This window comes from Podarcis pityusensis (assembly GCF_964106645.2).
Source record: "Podarcis pityusensis genome assembly, chromosome: 2".
Taxonomy (NCBI): Eukaryota; Metazoa; Chordata; class Lepidosauria; order Squamata; family Lacertidae; genus Podarcis; species Podarcis pityusensis.
Genome location: NC_138029.1, coordinates 125,599,541 through 125,627,538, shown reverse-complemented (window position 1 = coordinate 125,627,538; position 27,998 = coordinate 125,599,541). Strand labels below are relative to the sequence as shown.

Here is a 27,998-nt window from a genome sequence, read left to right as displayed (position 1 = left end):
GCCCAGTCCCGTCTTTTGTCTCTTGTCTCCTCCCCGCGCTGCCTCGGTTTCCCTCCTGGGAAGAATCGGGTGAGTCTCCTCTCTCTTCCCCCTTGGGGTGCCCATGGGAGAAGGTGGTCCCGGGACTGCAGGGGGAGACCCCCAAGTCTGGGAGCAGAGGGTCCTGCCCCCCACTCCTCTCTGCCAAGCCTGGGAGGGGGCGAGTTTCCAAGGGGACTGCAGCTCTGCTCGTCCTTGGCATCCTCTTTGGGGAAGGAGGGAGGGGTCTGGGGGGGGAGGGCATGCCCAGAATGCCCCTTCCAGTGGAGGAGCCCCTGCCAGGCCGGCCTTTCCCCCGGGCAGATCCTCCTCCAGATCAGCTCAGGTCTCCAGCCCAGAGCCTCAAGGGAAGCCTCTCTGGGCAGGAGCCAAGCCTGGGGCTCCTCCGTGGAGAAAAGGGGAGAGCCAGAGGGCTGAGCTGGCTGCACTAGGCTTGCCAGGGTTCAAGGGAACGGAACTGCCTTCCTTCAGAGGAGAGGGTGGAAAGCCGCCTTAAGGACCCCAAGATCTTGTCCTGAAGGGGGTGAGGCGATGCAGGGAGGAGAAGGAGGGGGCTCTGGGTGGCAGGTCTGCCAACGTTTCTCTCTCTGATCCCAGAGTGAGCTTTCAAGGATGTTCCCCATCCCGGAGTTTCTCTGCAGCTGCTGCTGTTGCAGAATGTTTTATTTACCGTATTTTTCGCTCTATAACACGCACCTGACCATAACACGCACATCGTTTTTAGAGGAGGAAAACAAGGGAAAAAACATTCTGAATGAAACAGTGGATGTATCATTTTTGTGCTTCATGCTGTGGCCACAGACATGTGATCTGGTGGTGAATTTGGGGTGACCCAATGCAAAAATCCTGAGAATCCCTGTGGATCCATGCTTTGTAACCACGTTTTTGCACCATTGCAGCCCCAGGCAACAGTGGGTGCGTGATTTTTGGGGGGCAGGCTGTAGCCATGGACATGCTATGTGATCTGATGGTGAATTTGGGGTGACCCAATGCAAAGATCCTGAGGATCCATGTGGATCCATGCTTTTTAACCACATTTTAAGTGGGGAGGGAGGGAAAAACACAGAATGGACAAGGAGCACGAGAGGGGTGTGCAGAGAAGCAGCTGGCTAGGAATTCAGGAGAGGGGTATAACGGGAGGGAGGAAAGGAAGGCAAAAGTTTTCCCTCACCTACCCACCCAAGCCAGCCAGCTCGCGCGCTCTCTCTCTCTCCCTCCCTCCTGCATGTTTTCAGCAGCTTTCCCCTCTGCTTTCCCGACACTCTGCTTTCCCCTCTGCTTGCCTGGAGGGGAGGGGCTTTCCCTGCTCTTTGTTCCGTTTGAGCAAACACAGCAAGGAAACAGAGGTGGGTGGGCAGTAAGACCCTGAGGCAGAATGCAGGAAAGCAGTCGCTTCCTCTTTTCAGGTTTCCCTTCTCCGAGACGCGCGATTTGATTTTTGCCTGATTTTTTTTGCCATTTGGCTCCAGGGACCACACATTCGCTCAATAACACGCACAGACATTTCCCCTTCCTTTTTAGGAGAAAAAATCTGCGTGTTATAGAGGGGAAAATACGGTACATTAAACTTACAACTTCCACAGTGCATAGGTAAAACTGGAACTCCCTCCCGCAGGAGCCAGGGATTGGAGAGACTTTTCTAAAGGGAAATAATCTATACATGGCAAGCATGATTGTGAATAATACTCTCTTAGAAAAATGTAAGATACAGAAGGGGACATTTATTTATGTATTATCAAGAAGAATAAAGCAAGGATAAACGACACCTACTCCCCACCTTCTGGGACGAAAGAGGGATTATCAGTCATTGTGTGGCTCCTACTACTAACAGGAGACATTGGTGCTATCTCAAAATAGACTAGTTCTATCAAGCTACCCTAAGCCTTTGGGAATCTTGCCACAAGAGGAGCGTAAAGCTCACCTCTGGAGTTTTTGGAGGATATACATGCCTGTTGTTCTTAAGAACACTGCAGATTTAGGACATGTGGAAGATCTATACTTTGATTGCTTCCGTGCCAGGGTGGGGGCCACATTTTGGGACTGTAGTCTTGCGAAAATGGCTCCTCTGCTTCCACATACAGATTTGGTCCCCGTGCAACTCTTGACAGAGGTGGTTACGGCTACAACATCTGTCTGGCTTGTGATGAGAGAGCTCAAAGATTGTGAACAGGGCTCTCCATAGAAAGCACCTAGCATGGGGGCACCTACATGTAATATCTACTCTGCTCTTTTCTGCCCATGCTCTGGGGTTTCAGTTTTCAGGCTTGCGGACAGGACGGTGACTGTTTTTTTTTACCAAGTTCTGTCAGTTATCCCCACTGAGTTCAATGGGATCTACTCTCAGGTCACTACTGTGCAGACCATGCCAGGCTTGCAAGTGGGGTGAGGAGCATACGGAAGAAATTGGAATCACTGGAGATGTTTAGAAATGGGGCTTCTCTTGAGAAGGGGCTGCCCCATTTATGCTTCTCCAGGGGCAGGAGAATATCTAGGGCAAGAGAATCCCTGCAGGGCCTCTGAGGCTCCCTTTGTTTCTTCCTCTCTCCCAGGACCCTGCAGCTTGTTTTCGCTTCTTGACTGCTCAGGAAGGATGAAAGAGATCCTGCAAAGCTCGTAAGGATGGAAGGGGGAAGATGGACGGTGGACCTGGTCAGGTTGTCTCCTGCATCCCTCCTCACAACCTCTGAGCGTTCCCTCCCAGGGACCTCAGAGAGATCTGGTGAGTTCCAGGGGAGGGGAGATGGGGACATGGATGGAACCGGAGAGGTATTGGGGCTTGCTCGGGGGGCACCATTTCGGGCTCCTCCACCTGCCTGTCTGCACCTTTGACATCTGCAGGCAATTTGAGCTAGGAATACATCACAGCTCCCCGACCACCACAATGTATTGGCAGCTCAAAATGTCTAAAACCAGTACCGTGATTGAATGCTCTACCAGTGTCAGACAACTTACCAATCCTTCAGGCAGCATTAGAAGTCATGACTCTTGAAAGTAACCTGATCCTGGGCTTCCGATTTGTCTGCGAAGGGAAATGGCAAGGCGGAGTGAGTCGTCCATCTAAAAGACGACTGTTACCGGGGCTTTTGAGCAGTGGGGGTGAGTGCCAGGGTTAGACACCCCCCCAAAAAGCCCCAAGGGTAGTGGGGTGTCGAGGGGACCAGCCGGGTGTGAAGAGGCTTGCCGTGATTCCCGGAGCCCTGACGCTGTATCGGCAGGTCAGCAACCACACTACCTGGTGTGTACGAGGCATCCATATCTTTCTGGTATAATTCCTCTGTGTATTCTTGCCACCTCTTCTTCATGTCTTCTGCTTCTGTTAGGTCCTTACCACTTTTGTCTTTTATTATGGTAATCTTTGTACGAAATGTTCCTTTCATATCTCCAATTTTCTTGAACAGACCTCTGGTTTTTCCCATTCTATTGTTTTCCTCTATTTCTTTGCATTGCTCGTTTAAGAAGGCCTTCTTGTCTCTCCTTGCTATTTTTTGGAAATCTGCATTCAATTTCCTGTATTTTTCACTATCTCCCACGCATTTTGCTTGCCTTCTCTCCCCCGCTATTTGTAAGGCCTCGTTGGGCAACCACTTTGCTTTCTTGCATTTCTTTTTCATTGGGATGGTTTTAGTTGCTGCCTCCTGTATAATGTTACGAGCCTCCATCCATAGTTCTTCAGGCACTCTGTCCACCAAATCTAAAACCTTAAACCTGTTCTTTGCTTCCACTGTGTATTCATAAGGGATTTGATTTAGATTGTATCTTACCGGCCCAGTGGTTTTTCCTACTTTCTTCAGTTTAAGCTTGAATTTTGCTATAAGAAGCTGATGATCTGAGCCACAGTCAGCTCCAGGTCTTGTTTTTGCTGACTTGTATAGAGCTTCTCCATCTTTGGCTGCAGAGAATATAATCAATCTGATTTTGATGCTGCTCATCTGGTGATGTCGATGTGTAGAGTCGTCTCTTGTGTTGTTGGAAAAGAGTGTTTGTGATGACCAGCTTGTTCTCTTGGCAGAACTCTATCAGCCTTTCCCCTGCTTTGTTTGGAACTCTAAGGACAAACTTGCCAGCTGTTCCTTTTATCTCTTGAGTCCCTACTTTAGCATTCCAATCCCCTATAATGAGAAGAACATCCTTGTTTGGTGTCATTTCTATAAGGTGTTGTAAGTCATCATAGAATTGGTCAATTTCAGTTTCTTCAGCACCAGTGGTTGGTGCATAAACCTGGATTACTGTGATGTTAAAAGGTCTGCCTTAGATTTGTATTGAGATCATTCTATCATTTTTGAGATTGCATCTCAGTACAGCTTTCGCCACTCTTTTATTGACTATGAGGGCCACTCCATTTCTTTTACGGGATTCTTGCCCACAGTAGTAGATATGATGGTCATCCGAACTGAATTCGCCCATTCCTGTCCATTTTTGTTCACTGATGCCCAGGATGTCAATATTTATTCTTGCCATCTCATTTTTGACCACATCCAACTTACCAAGGTTCACGGTTCTTACATTCCAGGTTCCTATGCAATATTTTTCTTTACAGCATTGGACTTTCCTTTCGCTTCCAGGCATATCCGCAACTGAGTGTCCTTTCGGCTTTGGCCCAGCTGCTTCATCAGCTCTGAATATACTTGTACTTGTCCTCCGCTCTTCCTCAGTAGCATGTTGGACGCCTTCCGACCTGAGGGGCTCATCTTCCAGCGTCATAACTTTTATACAGTGGTGCCCCACAAGACGAACGCCTCGCAAGACGGAAAACCCGCTAGACGAAAGGGTTTTCCGTTTTGGAGGCACTTCGCAAAACGAATTTCCCTATGGGCTTGCTTCGCAAAACGAAAATGTCTTGCGAGTTCCTGCGGGTTTTTTCCCTTTCCCCCCTTTTTCTAAGCCGCTAAGCCGCTTATCAGCTGATCCGCTAAGCCGCTAAAAGCCGCTAATAGCGCTAATCCGCTAAGCCGTCAATGGTCTTGCTTTGCAAGACGAAAAAACCGCTAGACGAAGAGACTCGTTGAACGGATTAATTTCGTCTTGCGAGGCACCACTGTATGCCTGTTGTCTTTCTCCATGGAGTTTTCTTTTTTAAAAAAAATAATATTTATTGAGATTTTCAAAATATTACAAAATGAAATAAAAGCAAAGAAAAATACAAAAATAATTGGCAAGTTAAAAAAAGAAGAAAGACAAAACCCTCCCACCATATAGATAGGAAAAAAGAAAAAATTCAACAATACCACACAAACAATTAAAACAATTAAAAACAATTACAAAAAGGGGAAAAAACAAATTCATTATTTCCAAATCCTCAACTGTCATCACCTTCTTTCTTAGACCTCCTCCTCCTTCCTTTCTTTGTATCCTAGTTATTAATTATCCCAGCAAATCCTTTCCATATTATAAAAAATTCTGTCATTGCATTACCCTAAACAATCTTAATCTTACCTTTCTATAATAAGATAAATCTTAAATCTTAAAACTTAAATCTTGTCCATACCAGCTTATAACATTCTTTCATAATTCTTTCAACATTTTTACTAAAACCAAGTAATTCCATTCCAGCATTTTTCTAATGCTCATCAATTATTATAAAACACTTCTAATAAAAAGAGAGAAAAAAAAACAAAAAAGAAAAATACAAATAAGTCTGATCTTCCAGGCTTTGTCAGTCCTCATTATCACATCAATCTAGCTCATTAACCTGGCAACCTTATATCTGACGCCCTCAAATCTCTTCCTTGCCCCTTCCGCGACTCTTCTTCATGTTCGTAGCTATATTTTCCCTTGTCTCCTGCTCGTGATAACTCCAGCTTAACAGTATTTTCAGCCCTTCTCGACATATCAGCCCCTTTTCCATATTCAACCTTAAATTCCATGTGGTATTTAATAGCATATTTCAGAAGCCCTCCAAGGTTAAGATCCCACACAGTCCCAAACATCTCACGGCTCATTACCATATTTGAAAAGTCCAGACATCCCAGCATTGGGGGATCCATCCAGCCCCCCATTTCCAGACCAAACCAGACATTTTCTTTCCAAATCTGGCTTTTCCCAGGATCATTTGTCCAATCCGAAAACTCATATTCCTGTTGGGCCTGATCTGTCAAAACACACTCTTGATGTGATTCCTGAGTGGGCTCCACATATTTTCCCACTGCCTGTTCAAAGTTTCCCAATGCTTGTCCCAAATTTCTGACCGAAGTCTTCATCCATTTCACTTTTTCATGTAATTGTTCCAGTAGGGCATTTGTTTTGTAAAGGGCACACAACAAGGTTTCTGAATACATTGTTCTGCAAGGTCAGATGCCTGTTCCCACGATCGTAATCTATAACAGCTGCCGGCTCCCTGGAGTTAGTTACAGTTTCACAGTCTCCCTCTAGGGGGAAAACTTCTATTTGTTCTCGCAACAAAATTTCCCCTTTTAAGATACTTTGTCAAAATTTGTTCCTTTCAAATGCGAAGAGGGACGATGGAATCACTATGTTTCTCTTCTTTTCACTATCTGTCAAAACCACTTGTTTCTGGTCAATGAACTTCAAACGTCGGTCCTGACACCCCTGCTCCAGTATCAGGACGGAGGAAAATTACTTTGCTTAAACTCACTTTGAACAATCCAAAGATAGTCCTCCCCCTTCTTCTGTCAAAAAAGGGGGGTTGCACAATTATAAATGATGGAATCCAATCCTTTAAAGACGATTTTCTTAGCTCTAGTTTAGATAGTCTTTGCTTTGTTCTGTTTACAAAGGAACGGAAGGCTGACTTCCTGTTTAGACCTTCCCGCTCCGTACCAAATAGAAAAAAATATTTTAAAATCCAATTCTTTTCTGCTCGTTAATCCTTATTTAATGTCCAATTGTTCAAGATTCTAATTACTCACGGGTGCTTATTTTAGAGTCCAAATTGTCCCAGGAAAAAGGCAGCGCTCCTCCGGCAACAGCTATGCGGCTTCGCTCCACGGAAATAGCAGTTGACTCACAGCACCGCGCCACTTCCCCCTCTTCACTTCGGAGCCCGTTCGTGGGTTCTTTCGCGAGTTGGGGGGGCGCTAAAGGTGCCCGCCGAGTCCCATGGTCACAGGCTTCTTCCGCCTGTGATTTCTGAAAGGGTCCCCGCTTCGCCGTAGCGGAGAAGACCCATTTCCCGCGGAGCTTCCCCTCCAGTTCAGAGGGAGACCGCCATTTCCGTTGGTGCCACCCCGGAAGTCCCCTCCATGGAGTTTTCTTGGCAGGGATACTTGAGTGGCTTGCCGGTTCCTGCTCCAGGTGGATCACGTTTGGTCAAAACTCTCCACTATGACCTGTCCATCTTGGGTCGCCCTGCACGGCATAGCTCATAGCTTCTCTGAGTTATTCAAGCCCCTTCGCCACGGCAAGGCAATGATCCATGAAGGGAGGAATAACTTTTTATTTGCCTTTAAAAACAAGGATCATAGGACTAATATACAAATATGTAGACCAAGTATCTCTAGCATATGGTTCACCATTAGTGGTCAGTGTATGAGTTCTGGGTTCCTGAATTGGTTTAAATTGAAAGAAAAAAAGGGAAACAGGAGAGAACAGAGAACATTCAACATTGCATAGCTGAATGCCTAGTCAGGAGCTCTTGCGGCTGTTGTGTTTAGATTAAGAGTGAGTTAGTCACTTTTCCTCTTTTGTCACCAATGAAACAATACAGAGTTAGTCTACTCTTGAAAATGGGAGTGGGGTTCAAACTGAAGAGAGTGATTTAGGTATAAATTAAAATTTAGACCAAATTTAGATTGAGGCAACAGCTGGTGGGGAGTGTGCAGGTGAAGATGTTGCTGTTTGTTTCACGGACAATTTGCTGGATCTTGACCAGAGAGCTCTGCATAAGGAAGTCAAGGAGGAGAATCATGGGGTCATGGACCCTCTTGGTAACACTTCCTGTGGGATCATAATACCTGTTTTGAAATTAAGCAAGTAACTTCGGTTTTGAAATTCCATACATACCTCTATGTGATGAACCTCCACTATTTGGATGGAGACCAACACTCTTTTCTCTGCAAATTTTTTTCATCTAGTCATGCCTTTTAAAGCAATGACTAGGTTGTCTGAACTGGCCAGTCTTAAATGACAGCCTCAGAGCTTTAAGGGAAATTGGAGATGGAGTGGATTCTAGGATTGAGCCAAACAAAATCTATCCCAGATAAAAACCAAGCAATATGTCAGTTAATACCAGCCAACAGTGAAAACTATAGTAAGGGCTCACATCTAACTCTCTTCAGTTCCTCCTCTATCACAAGCATTCATTAACTTTGTTCTTCCTGAGGCTCTAATTAGCTTCTCTCTTCATTGCAGATGGTGATGAATTGGAAGGGAAGACCAAGGGGGACCACAACAGAATTCACATAGCAGAGAAGTCAGATAAATATACAAAGTGTGGAGAGAACATCTGCCAGAGCCCCCATTCCACCTCACATCAAGGAAAGAGCTTTGTTCGGAGGGATAGAATCTCTTCACATGAAAGAACTAACAGCGGAGAGAAATTGTATCAGTGCAGAGAATGTGGGAAGAGCTTCAGTCACCGTCAGAATCTCACTTGCCATCAAAGAGTTCATACAGGGGAGAAACCCTATCAGTGCTTGGAATGTGGAAATAACTTCAGTCGGAAAGAACAGCTCACTTCCCATCAAATAATTCATACAGGGGAGAAACCCTATGAGTGCTTAAAGTGTGGAAAGAGCTTCAATCGGAAAGATGGTCTCAGTATCCATCAAAGAATTCATACAGGGGAGAAACCCTTTCAATGCCTTGAGTGTGGAAAGAGCTTTCGTCACAGTTCCAGTCTCACTTCCCATCAAGGAATTCATAAAGGGGAGAAACCCTATCAGTGCTTAGAATGCGGAAAGAGCTTTAATCGGAAGGATGGTCTCAGTATCCATCAAAGAATTCATACAGGGGAGAAACCTTTTCAATGCCTTGAGTGTGGAAAGAGCTTTCGTCACAGTTCCAGTCTCACTTCCCATCAAAGAATTCATACAGGGAAGAAACCCTATCAATGCTTAGAATGCGGAAAGAGCTTCAGTCAAAGTTGCAATCTAACTTCTCATCAAAGAGTCCATACACGGGAGAAACCCTATCAGTGCTTGAAATGTGGGAAGAGCTTCAGTCACAGAGAGATTCTCACTTGCCATCAAAGAATTCATACAGGGGAGAAACCCTATCAGTGCTTGGAATGTGGAAAGCGCTTTAGTCAAAGTGCACATCTCACTTCCCATCAAATAATACATACAGGGAAGAAACCCTATCAGTGCTTAGAATGTGGAAAGAGCTTCAGTCAGAAGGATGGTCTCACTTCCCATAACAGAATTCATACAGGGGAGAAACCCTATCAGTGCTTGGAATGTGGAAAGAGCTTTCGTCAGAGAGGTACACTCACTTCCCATCAAAGAGTCCATACAGGCGAGAAACCATATCAGTGCTTGGAATGTGGAAAGAGCTTTCGTCAGAGAGGTGATCTCACTTCCCATCAAAGAGTCCATACAGGCGAGAAACCATATCCATGCCTGGAATGTGGAAAGAGCTTCGGGTATATGCAGTGTCTTAGTTTGCATCAAAAACTTCATACGGGGGAGAAACCCTATCAGTGCTTTGAATGTGGAAAGAGCTTCAGCCAGGGGGCCCATCTCACTTCTCATCAAAGAATTCATACAGGGGAGAAACCATATCAATGCTTAAAATGTGGGAAGAGCTTCAGTCTCAGGCACAATCTCACTTTGCACCAAAGAATTCATACAGGGGAGAAACCATATCAATGCTTAAAATGTGGGAAGAGCTTCAGTCTCAGGTACAATCTCACTTTGCACCAAAGAATTCATACAGGAAGGAAACCCTATCAGTGCTTGGAATGTGGAAAGAGCTTCACCTGGAAGAAAAGTCTCACTTTCCATCAAAGAATTCATACAGGGGAGAAACCCTTTCAATGCCTTGAGTGTGGAAAGAGCTTTCGTCACAGTTCCAGTCTCACTTCCCATCAAAGAATTCATACAGGGAAGAAACCCTATCAATGCTTAGAATGCGGAAAGAGCTTCAGTCAAAGTTCCAATCTAACTATGGACCATAGAGTTCATACACGGGAGAAACCCTATCAGTGCTTGGAATGTGGAAAGAGCTTTCGTCAGAGAGGTGATCTCACTTCCCATCAAAGAGTCCATACAGGCGAGAAACCATATCAGTGCTTGGAATGTGGAAAGCGCTTTAGTCAAAGTGCACATCTCACTTCCCATCAAAGAGTCCATACAGGCGAGAAACCATATCAGTGCTTGGAATGTGGAAAGCGCTTCCGGGAGCGAGCCAAGCTCACTTCCCATCAAAGAATTCATACAGGGGGGAAACCCTTTCAATGCCATGAGTGTGGAAAGAGCTTTCATCACAGTTCCTATCTCATGACCCATCAAAGAACTCATACAGGTCAGAAACCATATCAGTGCTGTGAATGTGGAAAGAGCTTCAATTGGAAAAATATACTCACTTCCCATCAAAGAATTCATACAGAGGGAAAACCAAAAGAAAAATAATAACACAAACATTATTGAACAACCCTTACAAAACGCATTTGTATAGAAAAGAGAAAGGGCATGGGAAAATAACTAAAAATACCCTTTATCACATTTGTATCATATCATTTGTCGACACATAGAAAGGCAGGCTCCCCCAGCGCTCCCCTGGGTGCCCCCTCTTCTCCCTGTCTCCCACCCTGAGTGATCGTTCCACTGTAGCAATAATTACTCAGAATATGCACTCCTGGATAAACCCAGCTGTATTTAGTACCCAGCCTTTTCCCTCCCCTTTAGCAAGATGGCACTTTCCCTACATTCCACCCCCCCAGCCCAGCCTTCAAATCTTAACCACTCAGATAGTACAATATGACTCTTATTATGATTGTCCCACAGGAAGGGAACCTGGGTGTCACCTGGTCCTGCCCCCTGCAAGTCAGGAATCTCATCCAAGACAGATGGTCATCCAACCTCTGCTTTAAAAACTCCATGGAAGGAGAGTCCAGCACCTACCAAGGGAGTCTGTTCCACTCTGGAAGAACTCTTCCTGTCCTAAAGTATTTCCTGAGGTTTAGCTGGAATCTCCTTTCTTGTAACTTGAAGCCATTGCTCCATCCTGAACACCTTGCTCCATCCTGCAGGTGACAGCCCTTTCATAACATGTATACGTTGTAGAAAATAACAATTCCATAAAACTGCATTTGGATGATTCTGATTTCTTTTAAGCCTATGGCCTAGCTTCATTGAAAAGGCCTGTGCCTGCCTACATTTGATGGAACAGAACAAGCTGCTTTAGGTACTGTATGTAGCAAATGTCTGTTCCAGAACCCTGAAACGAATAAAGTGGGAGTTGTGTGCATGAAAAGAGAATCAGCCAGGCATGGCAATTGTGATTTATCTTGAACTCTTTTGTAGATGGATGAAAGAGGACTTTGGAAGACATTTAGTGAATAGGAATATTAGCCAAAGTCTTAAAAAGAAAGACAAAAAAATTGTTATATGTCGTCACATGATATGATGAGGGGTTATCTGAAGAGCCAAATGATTTTGGTTAGTTCAGGATGATGACATTGGGCTGCAACTATTAAGATTGCTGCGATCCTTGAAGATGATGGGTTTTTTGGAGCCAGCCAACCTAACCGGAAGAGTCCGCGACCAGAAGGAGGAGGCATATCAGGAAGAATGGACTAAATTTAATGATTATTTAGTTAAATATGTCAAGTTAGATGAATTGGAATCAGCTTGCAGATACTTAATCGACTTAGGATTTTATATAAGTTAAGTGATCATAGAATCATAGAAGAATCATAGAATCATAGAGTTGGAAGAGACCACAAGGGCCATCGAGTCCAACCCCCTGCCAAGCAGGAAACACCATCAGAGCACTCCTGACATATGGTTGTCAAGCCTCTGCTTAAAGACCTCCAAAGAAGGAGACTCCACCACACTCCTTGGCAGCAAATTCCACTGTCGAACAGCTCTTACTGTCAGGAAGTTCTTCCTAATGTTTAGGTGGAATCTTCTTTCTTGTAGTTTGGATCCATTGCTCCGTGTCCGCTTCTCTGGAGCAGCAGAAAACAACCTTTCTCCCTCCTCTTTGTGACATCCTTTTATATATTTGAACATGGCTATCATATCACCCCTTAACCTCCTCTTCTCCAGGCTAAACATGCCCAGCTCCCTTAGCTGTTCTTCATAAGGCATCGTTTCCAGGCCTTTGACCATTTTGGTTGCCCTCCTCTGGACACGTTCCAGTTTGTCAGTGTCCTTCTTGAACTGTGGTGCCCAGAACTGGACACAGTACTCCAGGTGAGGTCTGACCAGAGCAGAATACAGTGGCACTATTACTTCCCTTGATCTAGATGCAATATTCCTATTGATGCAGCCCAGAATTGCATTGGCTTTTTTAGCTGCCGTGTCACACTGTTGGCTCATGTCAAGTTTGTGGTCAACCAAGACTCCTAGATCCTTTTCACATGTACTGCTCTCAAGCCAGGTGTCACCCATCTTGTATTTGTGCCTCTCATTGTTTTTGCCCAAGTGCAATACTTTACATTTCTCCCTATTAAAATTCATCTTGTTTGTTTTGGCCCAGTTCTCTAATCTGTCAAGGTCGTTTTGAAGTATGATCCTGTCCTCTGGGGTGTTAGCCACCCCTCCCAGTTTGGTGTCATCTGCAAATTTGATCAGGATGCCCTTGAGTCCATCATCCAAGTCGTTGATAAAGATGTTGAATAAGACCGGGCCCAAGACAGAACCCTGCGGCACCCCACTAGTCACTCTTCTCCAGGATGAAGAGGAACCATTGATGAGCACCCTTTGGGTTCGGTCAGTCAGCCAGTTACAAATCCACTGAGTGGTAGCATAGTCAAGTCCGCATTTTACCAGCTTCTTTACAAGAATATCATGGGGCACCTTGTCAAATGCCTTGCTGAAATCAAGGTAGGCTACATCCACTGCGTTCCCTTCATCTACCAGGCTTGTAATTCTGTCAAAAAACGAGATCAGGTTAGTCTGACATGACTTATTTTTCAGAAATCCATGCTGACTATTGGTGATCATAGCATTCCTTTCGAGGTGCTCACAGACTGTTTGCTTAATGATCTGCTCCAGAATCTTCCCTGGTATTGATGTCAGACTGACTGGGCGGTAATTATTTGGGTCCTCTCTTTTCCCCTTTTTGAAAATAGGGACAACATTTGCCCTCCTCCAGTCTACCGGGACTTCGCCTGTTCTCCAGGAATTCTCAAAGATGACTGCCAGTGGTTCTGAGATCACATCTGCCAGTTCTTTTAATACTCTTGGATGCAGTTCATCTGGCCCTGGAGACTTGAATACATCTAAACTAGCCAAGTATTCTTGTACTATCTCCTTAGTTATTCTGGGCCGTGTTTCCTCTGCTGAATCATTTGCTCCAAATTCTTCAGGTCGGGCATTGTTTTCCTTATCGGAGAAGACTGAGGCAAAGAAGGCATTGAGGAGTTCAGCCCTTTCTGTGTCCCCTGTTTGCATTTCACCATCTTCTCCTCTGAGTGACCCCACTGCTTCTTTGTTCTTCCTTTTGCTACGAACATACCCATAAAAGCCTTTTTTGTTGCTTTTAACCTCTCTAGCAAGCCTGAGTTCATTCTGTGCTTTAGTGATGAATTAATAGGTGTAATTTCAAAATGAAAAGATCTAAGGATGTTAATGTTCAAGTTAAAATTTATAAGAACTGTGATTTGGAAAACCCTTAAAAGGATATGCATTGAAATTCAACCAAGGGGAAGCGAGGAAGGCACTTAACAATGTTAATAAGTGTAATTTTTAATACGGTTATGATTTATGTTTGTTTTATGTGTTTGTTTATAATTTTGTGAAAACCGATAAAAAATTGAAGTAAAAAAAAAAGATTGCTGTGATCCTTTGATTGGTGAATAGGAATGATGTGCAATTTGCCATTCCATCCAAAAAACACCTACAATAAAATATAAATTACTTATTGATCGGAGAAAGAGAGGCGGATTTGACCTACCTGACCTGGAATTATATCATGCTGCAGCAGGTCTGACCTGCTTAAGGGAGTGGATTAAGTTAAAGGACACTGATGTGTTAGATCTGGAGGAAGTAGGAACTCAATTTGGATGGCATGCATACCTAATAGATGGAAAGGAGAGAGTCCACATGGGTTTTATAAGGAAATCATTGTATAATCAGAGATGACAAAAGAGGAAGAAAAAGGATTTGAGAAAGAAATTTCAAGATTGGATGAGTACTTACTCCAATCTAAAAGTAAACATATTTCCAAACTATATGATTTGCTCCTAGAATGGGAGGTAAAGGAGGAGCAAGTGAAGACAGCGATGGTAAAGTAGGCCCAGGATTTAGGGGAAAATATGATGAGCCAACTACTGTGAGACAGGGATATTACGGTAAATTTACGGCATGCTACAATTTAAGAGAGAATGTAACGAAAATGCTATACAGATGGTACTTGACCCTGGTTAGACTGGCAAAAATGTATAAAAACTGTAGTGATGTTTGTTGGAGATACAACAACGGGGCGGGAACCTTTCTACACATGGGGTGGGAGTGCAAAGAGATAGTGGGATTCTGGGAAAATATTTACAACATGTTGAAAAAGTGAATAAGGAGTGGGCTATCTTTAAGGAAGACATCAAAAGCTATGTGGAAAAAGTCGAACTTTTGACAGATATTGAGTGAATCCAGAACATGATTAGAGTGAAAGGAGAGTAAAGTTAAGATAGAAGAAGAGATTAAAGAAATAATGAAATGTGTTTAAGGCAATTGGAAAAATAAAGTAGTGTAACAAGAACGGCTGGAAGTCAAGTCAGTTTGTGGGTGTTCATGTGGGGTAGATGTGTTGGTATGTATAGTATAGGTAGGCATAATATAGAGTAATGTAGGTATGCTTTATGTTAGGAAAATAACGTATTGTGTATATGTACTGTGCAAATGTAAATGTATGTATTCTATAAGTATGTGGTTCTTTGAAGGAACATTTGTATTTCAATAAAGGCCTATCTTTCCACCTGGAGACTCCCTCCTTTTTTGGGGGGGTTTCTGTGTGGATAACCTCCAGTCTGGGAACCTCTTTTTGAATTTCTACTACATATACATGACAGGATTTTTTTTAAAAAAATTGAAAGTGATTTATAATGAGATTGAATATAATTATTGGTAGAAACTATTTAAAACATTCAAAAAATGAATCAGCAATACATTTTTTCTTAGTGTTTACAGTTCAGTTTACAGATGGTTGGGGCGGGGGGAGGGCACAACATGCCGAAGCAGAGCCCATCTTTTTCAAGGGATCCTTAGTAAACCTGGGAACGTCTGCATGGGATCCCACCATAAAGAAGGAGGCTGGAGCCTGAAAGGCAAAAGCATTGGCCCCGAAGGCCTCAAGGGCGATTTTCCCCATGGAGACCTGGGACCCCTTCTCCTTCTAAAGGGACCTCCAAGGAGGAAGCCAGGGCCGCCAGGGCAGATCATCGGGTGACGATGTTTCTATTTTACTTAATATATGTGGGGTTTTGTGTCAGCATTGCTTGTGCGGGTTCTCTGCTGTTCACCTGTGTCCCTTTGGTGATGAGAGAGGTTGGGGTTGGCCTAGGGTGTGGTTGTTCATTTGTGGCTGGCTGTGGTGGTCTTTGTTTTCATGGGTGAGTGGGGTGAGTGGGTGTTTTGGATCAGGTTAGCCACATTGATTTGTATGCTGTAGGTGGGTTTTTTCCATTGTCTTGTTGGGCTGTGTGTGTGATAAAGGGGAGTCATACTGGGGTGATGGCATTAAGAATGGACCTCCAGAACGAATTACCGTAAGTACTTAACCCGAGGTACCACTGTAGTGTGTTGCTGTTGTTTAGTGTTGTTCAACACTGATCTTTTAAAAAGAAACTAATAATAATAGTAAACAACTGTGAGGTTGGACCCCAACGGACATCTAGTCCCACCCCCTGCAATAAATAATCCCTGACATTTGGCCTTCCAGCCTCCATTTGGAAAACCTCCAAAGAAAGCAATTCTGACACTGGTGGTTTAAAAACAGAGATCAGGGAAGCAGTGTTTGCTGACACTGAAGATCCGGAGAATTGTTTAATTTCGTTTTACTTCTTAACGCAGGAGTGCTGGAAAGGAGAAAAATCAAGGGTGTGTGTGTGTGGGCATTATAATTAGAATCATAGAATCATAGAACCATAGAGTTGGAAGAGACCACAAGGGCCATCGAGTCCAACCCCCTGCCAAGCAGGAAACACCATCAGAGCACTCCTGACATATGGTTGTCAAGCCTCTGCTTAAAGACCTCCAAAGAAGGAGACTCCACCACACTCCTTGGCAGCAAATTCCACTGTCGAACAGCTCTTACTGTCAGGAAGTTCTTCCTAATGTTTAGGTGGAATCTTCTTTCCTGCAGTTTGGATCCATTGCTCCGTGTCCGCTTCTCTGGAGCAGCAGAAAACAACCTTTCTCCCTCCTCTATGTGACATCCTTTTATATATTTGAACATGGCTATCATATCACCCCTTAACCTCCTCTTCTCCAGGCTAAACATGCCCAGCTCCCTTAGCCGTTCCTCATAAGGCATCGTTTCCAGGCCTTTGACCATTTTGGTTGCCCTCCTCTGGACACGTTCCAGTTTGTCAGTGTCCTTCTTGAACTGTGGTGCCCAGAACTGGACACAGTACTCCAGGTGAGGTCTGACCAGAGCAGAATACAGTGGCACTATTACTTCCCTTGATCTAGATGCTATACTCCTATTGATGCAGCCCAGAATTGCATTGGCTTTTTTAGCTGCCGCGTCACACTGTTGGCTCATGTCAAGTTTGTGGTCAACCAAGACTCCTAGATCCTTTTCACATGTACTGCTCTCAAGCCAGGTGTCACCCATCTTGTATTTGTGCCTCTCATTTTTTTTGCCCAAGTGCAATACTTTACATTTCTCCCTGTTATAATTCATCTTGTTTGTTTTGGCCCAGTTCTCCAATCTGTCAAGGTCGTTTTGAAGTATGATCCTGTCCTCTGGGGTGTTAGCCACCCCTCCCAGTTTGGTGTCATCTGCAAATTTGATCAGGATGCCCTTGAGTCCATCATCCAAGTCGTTGATAAAGATGTTGAATAAGACTGGGCCCAAGACAGATCCCTGCGGCACCCCACTAGTCACTCTTCTCCAGGATGAAGAGGAACCATTGATGAGCACCCTTTGGGTTCGGTCAGTCAGCCAGTTACAAATCCACTGAGTGGTAGCATAGTCAAGACCGCATTTTACCAGCTTCTTTACAAGAATATCATGGGGCACCTTGTCAAATGCCTTGCTGAAATCAAGGTAGGCTACATCCACTGCGTTCCCTTCATCTACCAGGCTTGTAATTCTGTCAAAAAACGAGATCAGGTTAGTCTGACATGACTTATTTTTCAGAAATCCATGCTGACTATTGGTGATCACAGCCTTCCTTTCTAGGTGCTCACAGACTGTTTGCTTAATGATCTGCTCCAGAATCTTCCCTGGTATTGATGTCAGACTGACTGGGCGGTAATTATTTGGGTCCTCTCTTTTCCCCTTTTTGAAAATAGGGACAACATTTGCCCTCCTCCAGTCTACCGGGACTTCGCCTGTTCTCCAGGAATTCTCAAAGATGACTGCCAGTGGTTCTGAGATCACATCTGCCAGTTCTTTTAATACTCTTGGATGCAGTTCATCTGGCCCTGGAGACTTGAATACATCTAAACTAGCCAAGTATTCTTGTACTATCTCCTTAGTTATTCTGGGCCGTGTTTCCTCTGCTGAATCATTTGCTCCAAATTCTTCAGGTCGGGCATTGTTTTCCTTATCGGAGAAGACTGAGGCAAAGAAGGCATTGAGGAGTTCAGCCCTTTCTGTGTCCCCTGTTTGCATTTCACCATCTTCTCCTCTGAGTGACCCCACTGTTTCTTTGTTCTTCCTTTTGCTACGAACATACCCATAAAAGCCTTTTTTGTTGCTTTTAACCTCTCTAGCAAGCCTGAGTTCATTCTGTGCTTTAGCTTTTCTGACTTTGTGTCTACACGTGCTGGCTATTTGTTTGAATTCCTCTTTGGTGGTTTCCCCCCTTTTCCATTTTTTGTACACATCCTTTTTTAATCTTAACTCAGTTAAAAGTTCTTTAGATAGCCACCCTGGCTTCTTTAGGCACCTTCCATGTTTCCGTCTCAATGGTATTGCCTGAAGTTGTGCTTTTACTATCTCCCTCTTAACAAACTCCCAGCCATCATGAACTCCCTTTCCTTTTAGTATTACTCTCCATGGGATCTCACCCAGCACTTCCCTAAGTTTTATGAAGTCGGCTTTCTTAAAGTCAAGAAATTGAGTCCTAGTATGCTTGGCTGCTCCTTTCCGCTGTATAGTAAACTTCAGAAGAGCATGATCACTTGCGCCTAATGATCCTTCCACTTCTACCCCACTAACCAGGTCATCGACATTGGTTAGGACCAGATCTAAAATGGCTGCTCCTCTTGTTGCTTCTCCCACTTTCTGGACAATGAAGTTGTCTGCAAGGCCAGTGAGGAATCTGTTTGACCTTATGCTCTTGGCTGAGTTTGACATCCAACAAATATCTGGGTAATTGAAGTCCCCCATTACTACTATCTCCCTTCCTTTTGCATGCTTGGCCATCTGTTCCAGGAAGGCATCATCTATGTCCTCCGTTTGGCTTGGGGATCTATAGTAAACTCCCACAATGAGGTCACTGTTATTCTTCTCTCCCTTAATTTTGACCCAAATGCTCTCACTTTGGCTTTGAGGTTCTAAATCTTGGATCTCTTCACAGGTATACACATCCCTGACATATAACGCCACTCCTCCTCCTTTCTTGTCTGGTCTGTTTCTCTGAAATAGATTGTATCCCTCCATTATTACATTCCAATCGTGGGACTTATCCCACCAGGTTTCAGTGATGCCTATTATGTCATATTTAGTTTGCTGTACCAAGAGCTCAAGCTCATCTTGTTTATTTCCCATGCTTTGTGCATTAGTGTACAGACATTGAAGTCCATTAATCATTCCCCCGTTTCTCTTATTTAAGGATTTTTCCCCCCCACCACTAGGTCTGCGTGCTGTTTGCTCCATTTGGTCTATGACATTTAGATGATTAACTCATGCCCAGGTTGGGAAATGCTGCATCAGCCTCACAGTGAAAAGGGTGCAGTTTCCCAGCCTCAGTTGTGGCGCCTGTGAAATGGGTATATCACAGTGAGGCTGAATTTAGAGGTGCTTCAAGGTGAATGAGAAGCAAGGATGGGAAGGGGGCCTGGTTTTTATTTTAAGGGTGGGGGTCTCCAGACCCAGGACCTGGAAGACCAGGCCAGCCTCAACATCCAGGGGCAACTCGGACTCCAGGGCAGATTCTTCCAGGTGTCTCCTGGGTGGGGGCAGAAACAAAATGGCAGGGTCTGCTTGAGGGCACTGGGCATGACTATTGGAAAATTAGCGTAGCGTGGCTAATTGGATTGGACCCCAATTAGGCGCATCTGCTTGAATGGAAGCCCGGCATGCTTCCTTCGCGCCTCGTCTGCTGGTCCTCCGTCTTCCGTCAGCCACAGTAGCAGAGTATCCACGCAGCCTGCTGTTACTTGCGGTGTAAACAGATCAAACACACCTAGGCGTCCGTGTGTTTATAACTCAGTGTTTATTCAGGCAGTAAAACAATTACGGAACTTCCCTGGGCTTAGAGCACACATTTTGTGCTTCCGTCTCTCTTGGCAGCAGAGACAAACAAGCAGTGAGCAAAGCCACTCCTTCCTTCTAGTCACGCCTCAGGAATGGAGAGACGTCACTCAGAACTCCTTAACCCTGTGAGTTCTGAATCCAGCAACACCCCCTCTTCTATCCAGTCCTGAGGTGACTTGGGTGTTTACCTTTACAGACCTCTGTGAGATCAGTCCCCTTCCCAATGCCTTGCGCCCCTTCCTGGCGTCCTTGTCAGGCAACTGTGGAACCTTCTCGCAACTCCCAGGTTCGCACTGTGCGAAACCAACCCACACACCTGTGGCCTGATACCTGTCAGGTGGAATTCCCTTCGTGGCTCGAGAGGACCGCCTGGGTACAAACTCAGGTACTTCCTCTGACTCACTGTGGTCAGCTAGTGTGTCCTCTGCATCACGGGATTCCCCATCTGACTTAAAGCGTCTTCGAATTCTCTGCATTACACTAACAGGAGACGCAGGCTCACTCTTGGGCTCCCCTTTAGCAACCTGTGGAGACGCCCCACCCTGTTCTTGACCCTGGTCATCGACCTGGTCTTCACCAACAGGTTCAGCCCCTGGCTCTCCCTCATCCTCATCCTCAGACAGGCATTCTGAGAGAACATCATGCCTTGCATTGCACTGTGACCTACCATCTGGCTCACAGAACTCAGCACGTTTACTGACCAGAAGCTTGGTCTGGTCACCTTCCGGATATGCAAACCTCCATCCCTTGGTTGCAGGTTCATATCCACAGAAGATCATCTTTTGGAACTTAGGACCACCCTGCTTTTGTTGCGCCTTTGGTACCGGCACCAAAGCCTTTGACCCAAACGCACGGAAGAAATGCACCTGCGGTTTCTCTCCGTAGAGTACGAAATGTGGGGTATCACCTACCACTGAGTTGTAGGACCTATTCCCCGTGAATGTCAGAGTTCTCGTCGCTTCCTACCAAAAAAGCTCTGTGGCAAATCAGAGTCTGACAGCAAAACCTCTGTTGCTCGGACCAGAGCGTCACATCTGAGCTCCGCCACGCCCCTCTCCTGAGGAGCTGTCACCTTGTGACGTATCCCTTTCTGGCGAAAGAACCCTTGCAGAGCAGACCCAGTAAACTCTGCACATCGTTCACTCTTGAACCCCTGCACCTTGGTGGAGAACCTTAGTTCCACCTCTGCAATCCAATCTTTGATCAGTTGTGGTGCATCTTCTTTCGATTTGAGAGCAAAGCACCATGAAACCTGGCTAAAATCATCCTGCACCGTCAGAAGATACCTGGCCCCTCCCAGACTCTTTTGCATGGGCCCAAAAAGGTCTGTGTGCACAAGTTCAAAAGGTTTTGTGGTTACCCTCTCCACCCTGGGATAACTACACCCTTTTACCTTTGCCCTTTTGCATGCCCTACAATTTAGGGATCTGCCACACTCCTGTATTTTGCAACCCTTAGTGCACTCCTGCAACATTTGAATGTCTTCAAGGGTCCCATGTGCCATCTTTTTGTGCCAAGCACACGCACATGAAACATGAGTGGGAACTGTAGCACGCATAGCTTGTGCCCTCTCAGCATTCCCCTCACCCTTCAGAGGCATTTCCAGAACAAAGAGATTATTCTGCCCCTTTTCAACACTGACCAGCTGCTTTCCTCCCTTGGAGATTGTGCAAACATTGTTTTCAAAGCACACCTTATACCCTTCCTGTAACAAACAAGGAACAGATAAAAGACAATGTTGCATCCCAGACGCCACGTACACTTCCAGCTGCGCCTGTAAAACAGAAACATAAACGTTTGCATTTAATAGATTCACAGAGGGGTCGAGGGTCATCCAGTCCAACCCTTTGCGATGCCTAAAGTGGGGCTTGAACCCAGAACCCAGCTGAAGCATTATTATTATTTTATTTATAGCCCACCCATCTGGGGGCAGGGCACTAAGCGGCATCTGAGCCGAGAATCACAGAGAACTCTGCACATGCCCTGGAGCACCCGGATTCTGGGAGGGAAGGAGGACAGCCAGTCAGCCAGGGGGCTGTGCTCAGCTTGCGAAGGGTTAAATCGACCAGAGCCGGAGTCCTAGAGAAGACAGGAAGTGGAGAGGCGGGGCGGGTCCTCCAGAGCAGAATCCCCTCCCTCCGTGCCCAGTCCCGCCTTTTGTCTCTTGTCTCCTCCCCGCGCTGCCTCGGTTTCCCTCCTGGGAAGAACCCGGTGAGTCTCCTCTCTCTTCCCCCTTGGGGTGCCCATGGGAGAAGGGGGTCCCGGGGCTGCAGGGGGAGACCCCCGAGTCTGGGAGCAGAGGGTCCTGCCCCCCATTCCTCTCTGCCAAGCCTGGGAGGGGGCGGGTTTCCAGGGGGTCTGCAGCTCTGCTCTTCCTTGGCATCCTCTTTGGGGAAGGAGGGAGGGGTCTGGGGGGGAGGGCATGCCCAGAATGCCCCTTCCAGTGGAGGAGCCCCTGCCAGGCCGGCCTTTCCCCCTGCCAGATCCTCCTCCAGATCAGCTCAGGTCTCCAGCCCAGAGCCTCAAGGGAAGCCTCTCTGGGCAGGGGCCACGCCTGGGGCTCCTCCGTGGAGAAAAGGGGAGAGCCAGAGGGCTGAGCTGGCTGCACTAGGCTTGCCAGGGTTCAAGGGAACGGAGCTGCCTTCCTTGAGAGGAGAGGGTGGAAAGCCGCCTTAAGGACCCCAAGATCTTGTCCTGAAGGGGGTGAGGCGATGCAGGGAGGAGAAGGAGGGGGCTCTGGGTGGCAGGTCTGCCAAATTTTCTCTCTCTGATCCCAGAGTGAGCTTTCAAGGATGTTCCCCATCCTGGAGTTTCTCTGCAGCTGCTGCTATTAGAAAACAAGCCCATAGCCTTTGGAGTCCCCAGGTTGCCCATCGCCCCCAGTCTTGTCTCCATTGCAGAGTGCTTTATTTACGTTAAAGTTATAACTTCAACAGTGCGTAGGTAAAACTGGAACTCCCTCCCGCAGGAGCCAGGGATTGGAGAGACTTTTCTAAAGGGAAATAAGACAATCTATACTGACACATGGCAAGCATGATTGTGAATAATACTGTCTTAGAGAAATGTAAGATACAGAAGGGGACATTTATCTATGTATTATCAAGAATAAGGAAAACTCCAGATATAAAAGGAGGTGAGGGTGGGGCAACAAAATGACAGACTGAAGTCCTCTGCAGATGATGTGGTATTATCTTTAGGGGAGCCTCTTAGTAGTGTATTAGAAGCAATAAGGCTGCTTGGAAATGCTGCAGGTTTTAAAATAAGTAGAGGGGAACCTAAGTTGTTAGTGAAAAGCATGGATGCACAGTCAAAAAATGAATTACAGAGAGTGAGTGGATTGGTGATAAAGAATAAAGTGAAATATATTGGAGTATCGTTAACAGCATAAACAACAACAACCCTCCCAATATTTCAAGATAATTATATTAAAATCATTAACTTCAAAATAATATATATATATATCGGTCCATAAGCAAGAAGTAGTCAATGTAATGGATTGCTGGTGGGGAACACCACGACGCCTTTCAATGGATGATGTCCAAGACAGTATAGCTTCGTCAGCTGATGTTGAAATTGAATACATTACATACAATGAATGACAACAAAAATAATACTGAGCAACCTGCAAATTAAATAATGAATAAATAATAAATGAAGAATACATACCAAATAATTTTAGTCAGAATATCCATACAGGTAAATGTAATATTTGTGGATCAGAGCTCAGTTACTTACATTGTCTAATACTCGTGTCACGGGATCTTATTTAATTATATGTCCTTGCAACTTCTTGTACATTGGATCCACCACACAAGCGGTAGGTGTTTGTATAGGTGAACATCGATCCTGTATAAGAAATGCAGTAATAGAGGCACCCCTAGTTGAACACTTAATCAAATACCTTCATTCAGACACAGATTTATACACGGTTCTATGGGTCAACCAGAGAAAACGTGGGATCAGGAAAGATTACGAGAGGTTATTGTGACAACAAGAAACTAGGTTGATTTATTTATTCAAATCCACACATCCAGGGGGTTTGAATTCAGAGCTAGATTTCAACTGTTTTATTTAAAGTCTGTAACTTTATGGTTTCAGCTTGCGTTGTGATGCCAGATTTGATACTCTGTACCTTTCAATTTTCTTACATTGTCCTTAATTATTTGTTATTTCCCACACCTGTGGATAAGCTTATAAGTTCTATACATCTGTTTTATCAGTATCAGTTAGCTACACTGGTTAGTGTGCTTACGGGGTCCTTGCCACGGGATCACATTCATCCAGTGCTTTACCAACTTCACTGGCTCCCGGTGGAGTACAGGGTCAGGTTTAAGGTGCTGGTTTTGACCTTTAAAGCCCTATGCGACCTAGGACCCATGTACCTACGGGACTGCCTCTCTTGGTATGCCCCGCAGAAGAAGAAGAGTTTGGATTTGATATCCCGCTTTATCACTACCCGAAGGAGTCTCAAAGCGGCTAACATTCTCCTTTCCCTTCCTCCCCCACAACAAACACTCTGTGAGGTGAGTGAGGCTGAGAGACTTCAGAAAAGTGTGACTAGCCCAAGGTCACCCAGCAGCTGCATGTGGAGGAGCGGAGACGAGACTACAGTTCTTAACCACTACACCACACTGGCTCTCAGAAAGCCCGAGCTTCCCCCGACCCCAACCCCCAGAACGGGTCCGGGAGCGAAGGCGAGGTTGCGCAACTCCCGCCGGGCTCTCCAGGCTTGCGGATAGCTTCTTGAAGCCTGGAGAGCAAGAGGGGTTGGTGCGCACCGACCCCTCTTGGTCTCCAGGCTTCAGCGAAAGCCTGCACTCGCCCCATAGGATGCACACACATTTCCCGTTCATTTTTGGAGGGGGCAAAGTGCATCGTATAGGGCGAAAAATACGGTAAGTCTTCCCTCACCCCTTCTTTCCTTTCTTTCCCGGTTCTCCAGATTACGAATCTACTGCTCTTAACCACTACACCACACTGGCTCCCTTAAGGTCCACAAATGACAGCATTTTGAAGGTCCCAGGTCGCAGGGTGGTTAGGTTGGTCTCAACTAGGGCCTTTTTAGTACTGGCCCCGACTTGGTGGAATGTTCTGTCACAAGCGACTAGGGCCCTGCGGGACTTGACATCTTTCCGCAGGGCCTGCAAGACAGAGCTGTTCCGCTTGGCCTTAGGTTTGGACTCAGTCTGACCCTTATGTTTCCCTCCCCTTATGGTCTTGATTTATCGGCTACTTTTAAAACAAGGCTGCATTTTAAATTGCATTTTAACCTGTAATTTAAATTGGGTCCCCCCCCCATTATGTTTTTACTGTGATGTTGGTGTTAGCCGCCCTGAGCCCAGCCATTTACCTTCCCGCCGGAGCAGTACCTATTTATCTACTAGTACTTTGACGTGCTTTTGAACTGCTAGGTTGGCAGGAGCTGGGAACGAGCAATGGGAGCTCACCCCGTCATGGGGATTCGAACCGCTAACCTTTTGATTGGTAAGCCCTAGGCTCATTGGTTTAGACCACAGCGCCACCTGTGTCCTGATAGGTCCTTGTAAAACCTTTACAAAAAAAATCTAGCAGAGTGTCTGTGGGTTTTGATAAACAAGAATTGGAAATTGGTGCTTTCTCAAAGTATACTAGTTCTATCAAGCTACCCTAAGCCTTTGGGAATCTTGTCACAAGAGGAGCATAAAGCTTAGCTCTGGAGTTTTTGGAGGATATACATGCCTGGTGTTCTTAAGAACACTACAGATTTAGGACATGTGGAAGATCTATACTTTGAAGGCCTCCATGCCAGGGTGGGGACCACATTTCAAGACCGAAGACTTGCGAAGATGGTGTATAAGCACAGACGATATCTAAGGAGGAGGGGTGTATTAGTCTCATGATATTTCAAAAATGTGGCATCACCAGCTCCTCTGCTTCCACATACAGATTGGATCCCCATGCAACTCCTTACAGAGGCAGATACGGCCACAACATCTGCCTGGCTTGTGATGAGAGAGCTCAAAGATTGTGAACAGGGCTCTGCATACGAAGCACCTAGCATGGGGGCACCTACATGTAATATCTACTCTGCTCTTTTCTGCCCATGCTCTGGGGTTACGGTTTTCAGCCTTGGGGACAGGACGGTGACTGGTTTTTGTACCAACTTCTGTCAGTTATCCCCACTGAGTTCAAGGGAATCTACTCCCAGGTCACTACTGTGCAGACCGTGCCAGGCTTACAAGTGGGGTGAGGAGCATACAGAAGAAATTGGAATCACTGGAGATGTTTAGAAATGGGGCTTCTCTTGGGAAGGAGCTACCCCATTTGTGCTTCTCCAGGGGCAGGAGAATATCTAGGGCAAGAGAATCCCTGCAGGGCCTCTGAGGCCCCCTTTGCTTCTTCCTCTCTCCCAGGACCCTGCAGCTTGTTTTTGCTTCTTTACTCCTCAGGAAGGATGAAAGAGACGGATCCTGCAACCTCTTGTTCCAAAATTTCCCAATATCTTGGCCATTTAGCATCCATATTGAGTTTTTTCACAGCTTTAGCCTCCATTGGCGACAACCACCTTGGGGTTTTATTTTCCAACAAGTCTTTATATCTGATCCAGACATTGTATAATGCTTTCCTAACAATGTGATTTTTAAAAGCTTTGTGCGCTTTAACCTTATCATACCATAAATATGCATGCCATCCAAATACATTATTAAAACCTTCCAAGTCCAAGATATCTGTGTTCTCGAGGAGCAATACATACCTCTATGTGATGAACCTCCACTATTTGGATGGAGACCAACACTGTTTTCTCTGCAATTTTTTTTCATCTAGTCATGCCTTTTAAAGCAATGACCAGGTTGTCTGAACTGGCCAGGCCTTCTTAAATGTCAGCCTCAGAGCTTTAAGGGAAATTGGAGATGGAGTGGATTCCAAGATTGAGCCAAACAAAATTTATCCCAGATAAAAACCAAGGAATATGTCAGTTAATACCAGCCAACAGTGAAAACTATAGTAAGGGCTCACGTCTAACTCTCTTCAGTTCCTCCTCTATCACAAGCATTCATTAACTTTGTTCTTCCTGAGGCTCTAATTAGCTTCTCTCTTCATTGCAGATGGTGATGAATTGGAAGGGAAGAACAAGGGGGACCACAACAGAATTCACATAGCAGAGAAGTCAGATAAATATACAAAGTGCGGAGAGAACATCTGCCAGAGCCCCCAGTCCACCTCACATCAAGGAAAGAGCTTTGTTCGGAGGGATAGAATCTCTTCACATGAAAGAACTAACAGCGGAGAGAAATTGTATCAGTGCAGAGAATGTGGGAAGAGCTTCAGTCACCGTCAGAATCTCACTTGCCATCAAAGAGTCCATACAGGGGAGAAACCATATCAGTGCTTGGAATGTGGAAAGAGCTTCAGTCAGAGGGTGCAACTCACTTCCCATAACAGAATTCATACAGGGGAGAAACCCTATCAGTGCTTGGAATGTGGAAAGAGCTTCAGTCGGAAGGATGGTCTCACTTCCCATCAAAGAATTAATACAGGGGAGAAATCCTTTCAATGCCTTGAGTGTGGAAAGAGCTTCAGTCACCGTCAGAATCTCACTTCCCATCAAAGAGTCCATACAGGGGAGAAACCATATCAGTGCTTGGAATGTGGAAAGAGCTTCAGTCAGAGGGTGCAACTCACTTCCCATCACAGAATTCATACAGGGGAGAAACCCTATCAGTGCTTGGAATGTGGAAAGAGCTTTCGTCAGAGAGGTGATCTCACTTCCCATCAAAGAGTCCATACAGGCGAGAAACCATATCAGTGCTTGGAATGTGGAAAAAGCTTCCGTAAGAGGTGGCAGCTTACTTCCCATCAAAGAATTCACACAGGGGAGAAACCATATCCATGCCTGGAATGTGGAAAGAGCTTCAGGTACATGAAGGGTCTTCATTTGCATCAAAAACTTCATACGGGGGAGAAACCATATCAGTGCTTTGAATGTGGAAAGAGCTTCAGCCAGGGGATCCATCTCACTTCCCATCAAAGAATTCATACAGGGGAGAAACCACATCCATGCCTGGAATGTGGAAAGAGCTTCAGGTACATGCAGGGTCTTAGTTTGCATCAAAAACTTCATACGGGGGAGAAACCATATCAGTGCTTTGAATGTGGAAAGAGCTTCAGTCAAAGTTCCAGTCTCACTTCCCATCAAAGAATTCATACAGGGGAGAAACCATAACAATGCTTAAAATGTGGGAAGAGCTTCAGTCTCAGGCACAGTCTCA

The 27,998-nt window shown here is 45.4% G+C and overlaps 2 protein-coding genes and 1 long non-coding RNA gene across 3 annotated transcripts in view; 2 read left to right on the top strand and 1 right to left on the bottom strand.

Moving 5' to 3' along the window:
- LOC308470275 overlaps nucleotides 1-27,998 on the bottom strand; it is a 56,254-nt gene that overhangs the window by 19,006 nt on the left and 9,250 nt on the right. The gene's annotated exons all lie outside the window — the stretch shown is intronic.
- LOC308469905 (uncharacterized protein) lies at nucleotides 49-27,952 on the top strand (the record flags this gene model as incomplete). The annotated part of the gene is made up of 3 exons (XM_080992997.1): nucleotides 49-69; nucleotides 2,589-2,758; nucleotides 26,835-27,952. The coding sequence occupies exons 2-3, from the start codon at nucleotides 2,659-2,661 to the stop codon at nucleotides 27,950-27,952; spliced, it is 1,218 nt and encodes a 405-aa protein (XP_080849123.1). The 5' UTR covers nucleotides 49-69; nucleotides 2,589-2,658.
- LOC308471939 (uncharacterized protein) lies at nucleotides 8,129-20,381 on the top strand (the record flags this gene model as incomplete). Its single annotated transcript, XM_080996257.1, has 4 exons — nucleotides 8,129-8,245; nucleotides 8,347-9,501; nucleotides 20,087-20,156; nucleotides 20,270-20,381. The coding sequence occupies exons 1-4, from the start codon at nucleotides 8,152-8,154 to the stop codon at nucleotides 20,379-20,381; spliced, it is 1,431 nt and encodes a 476-aa protein (XP_080852383.1). The 5' UTR covers nucleotides 8,129-8,151.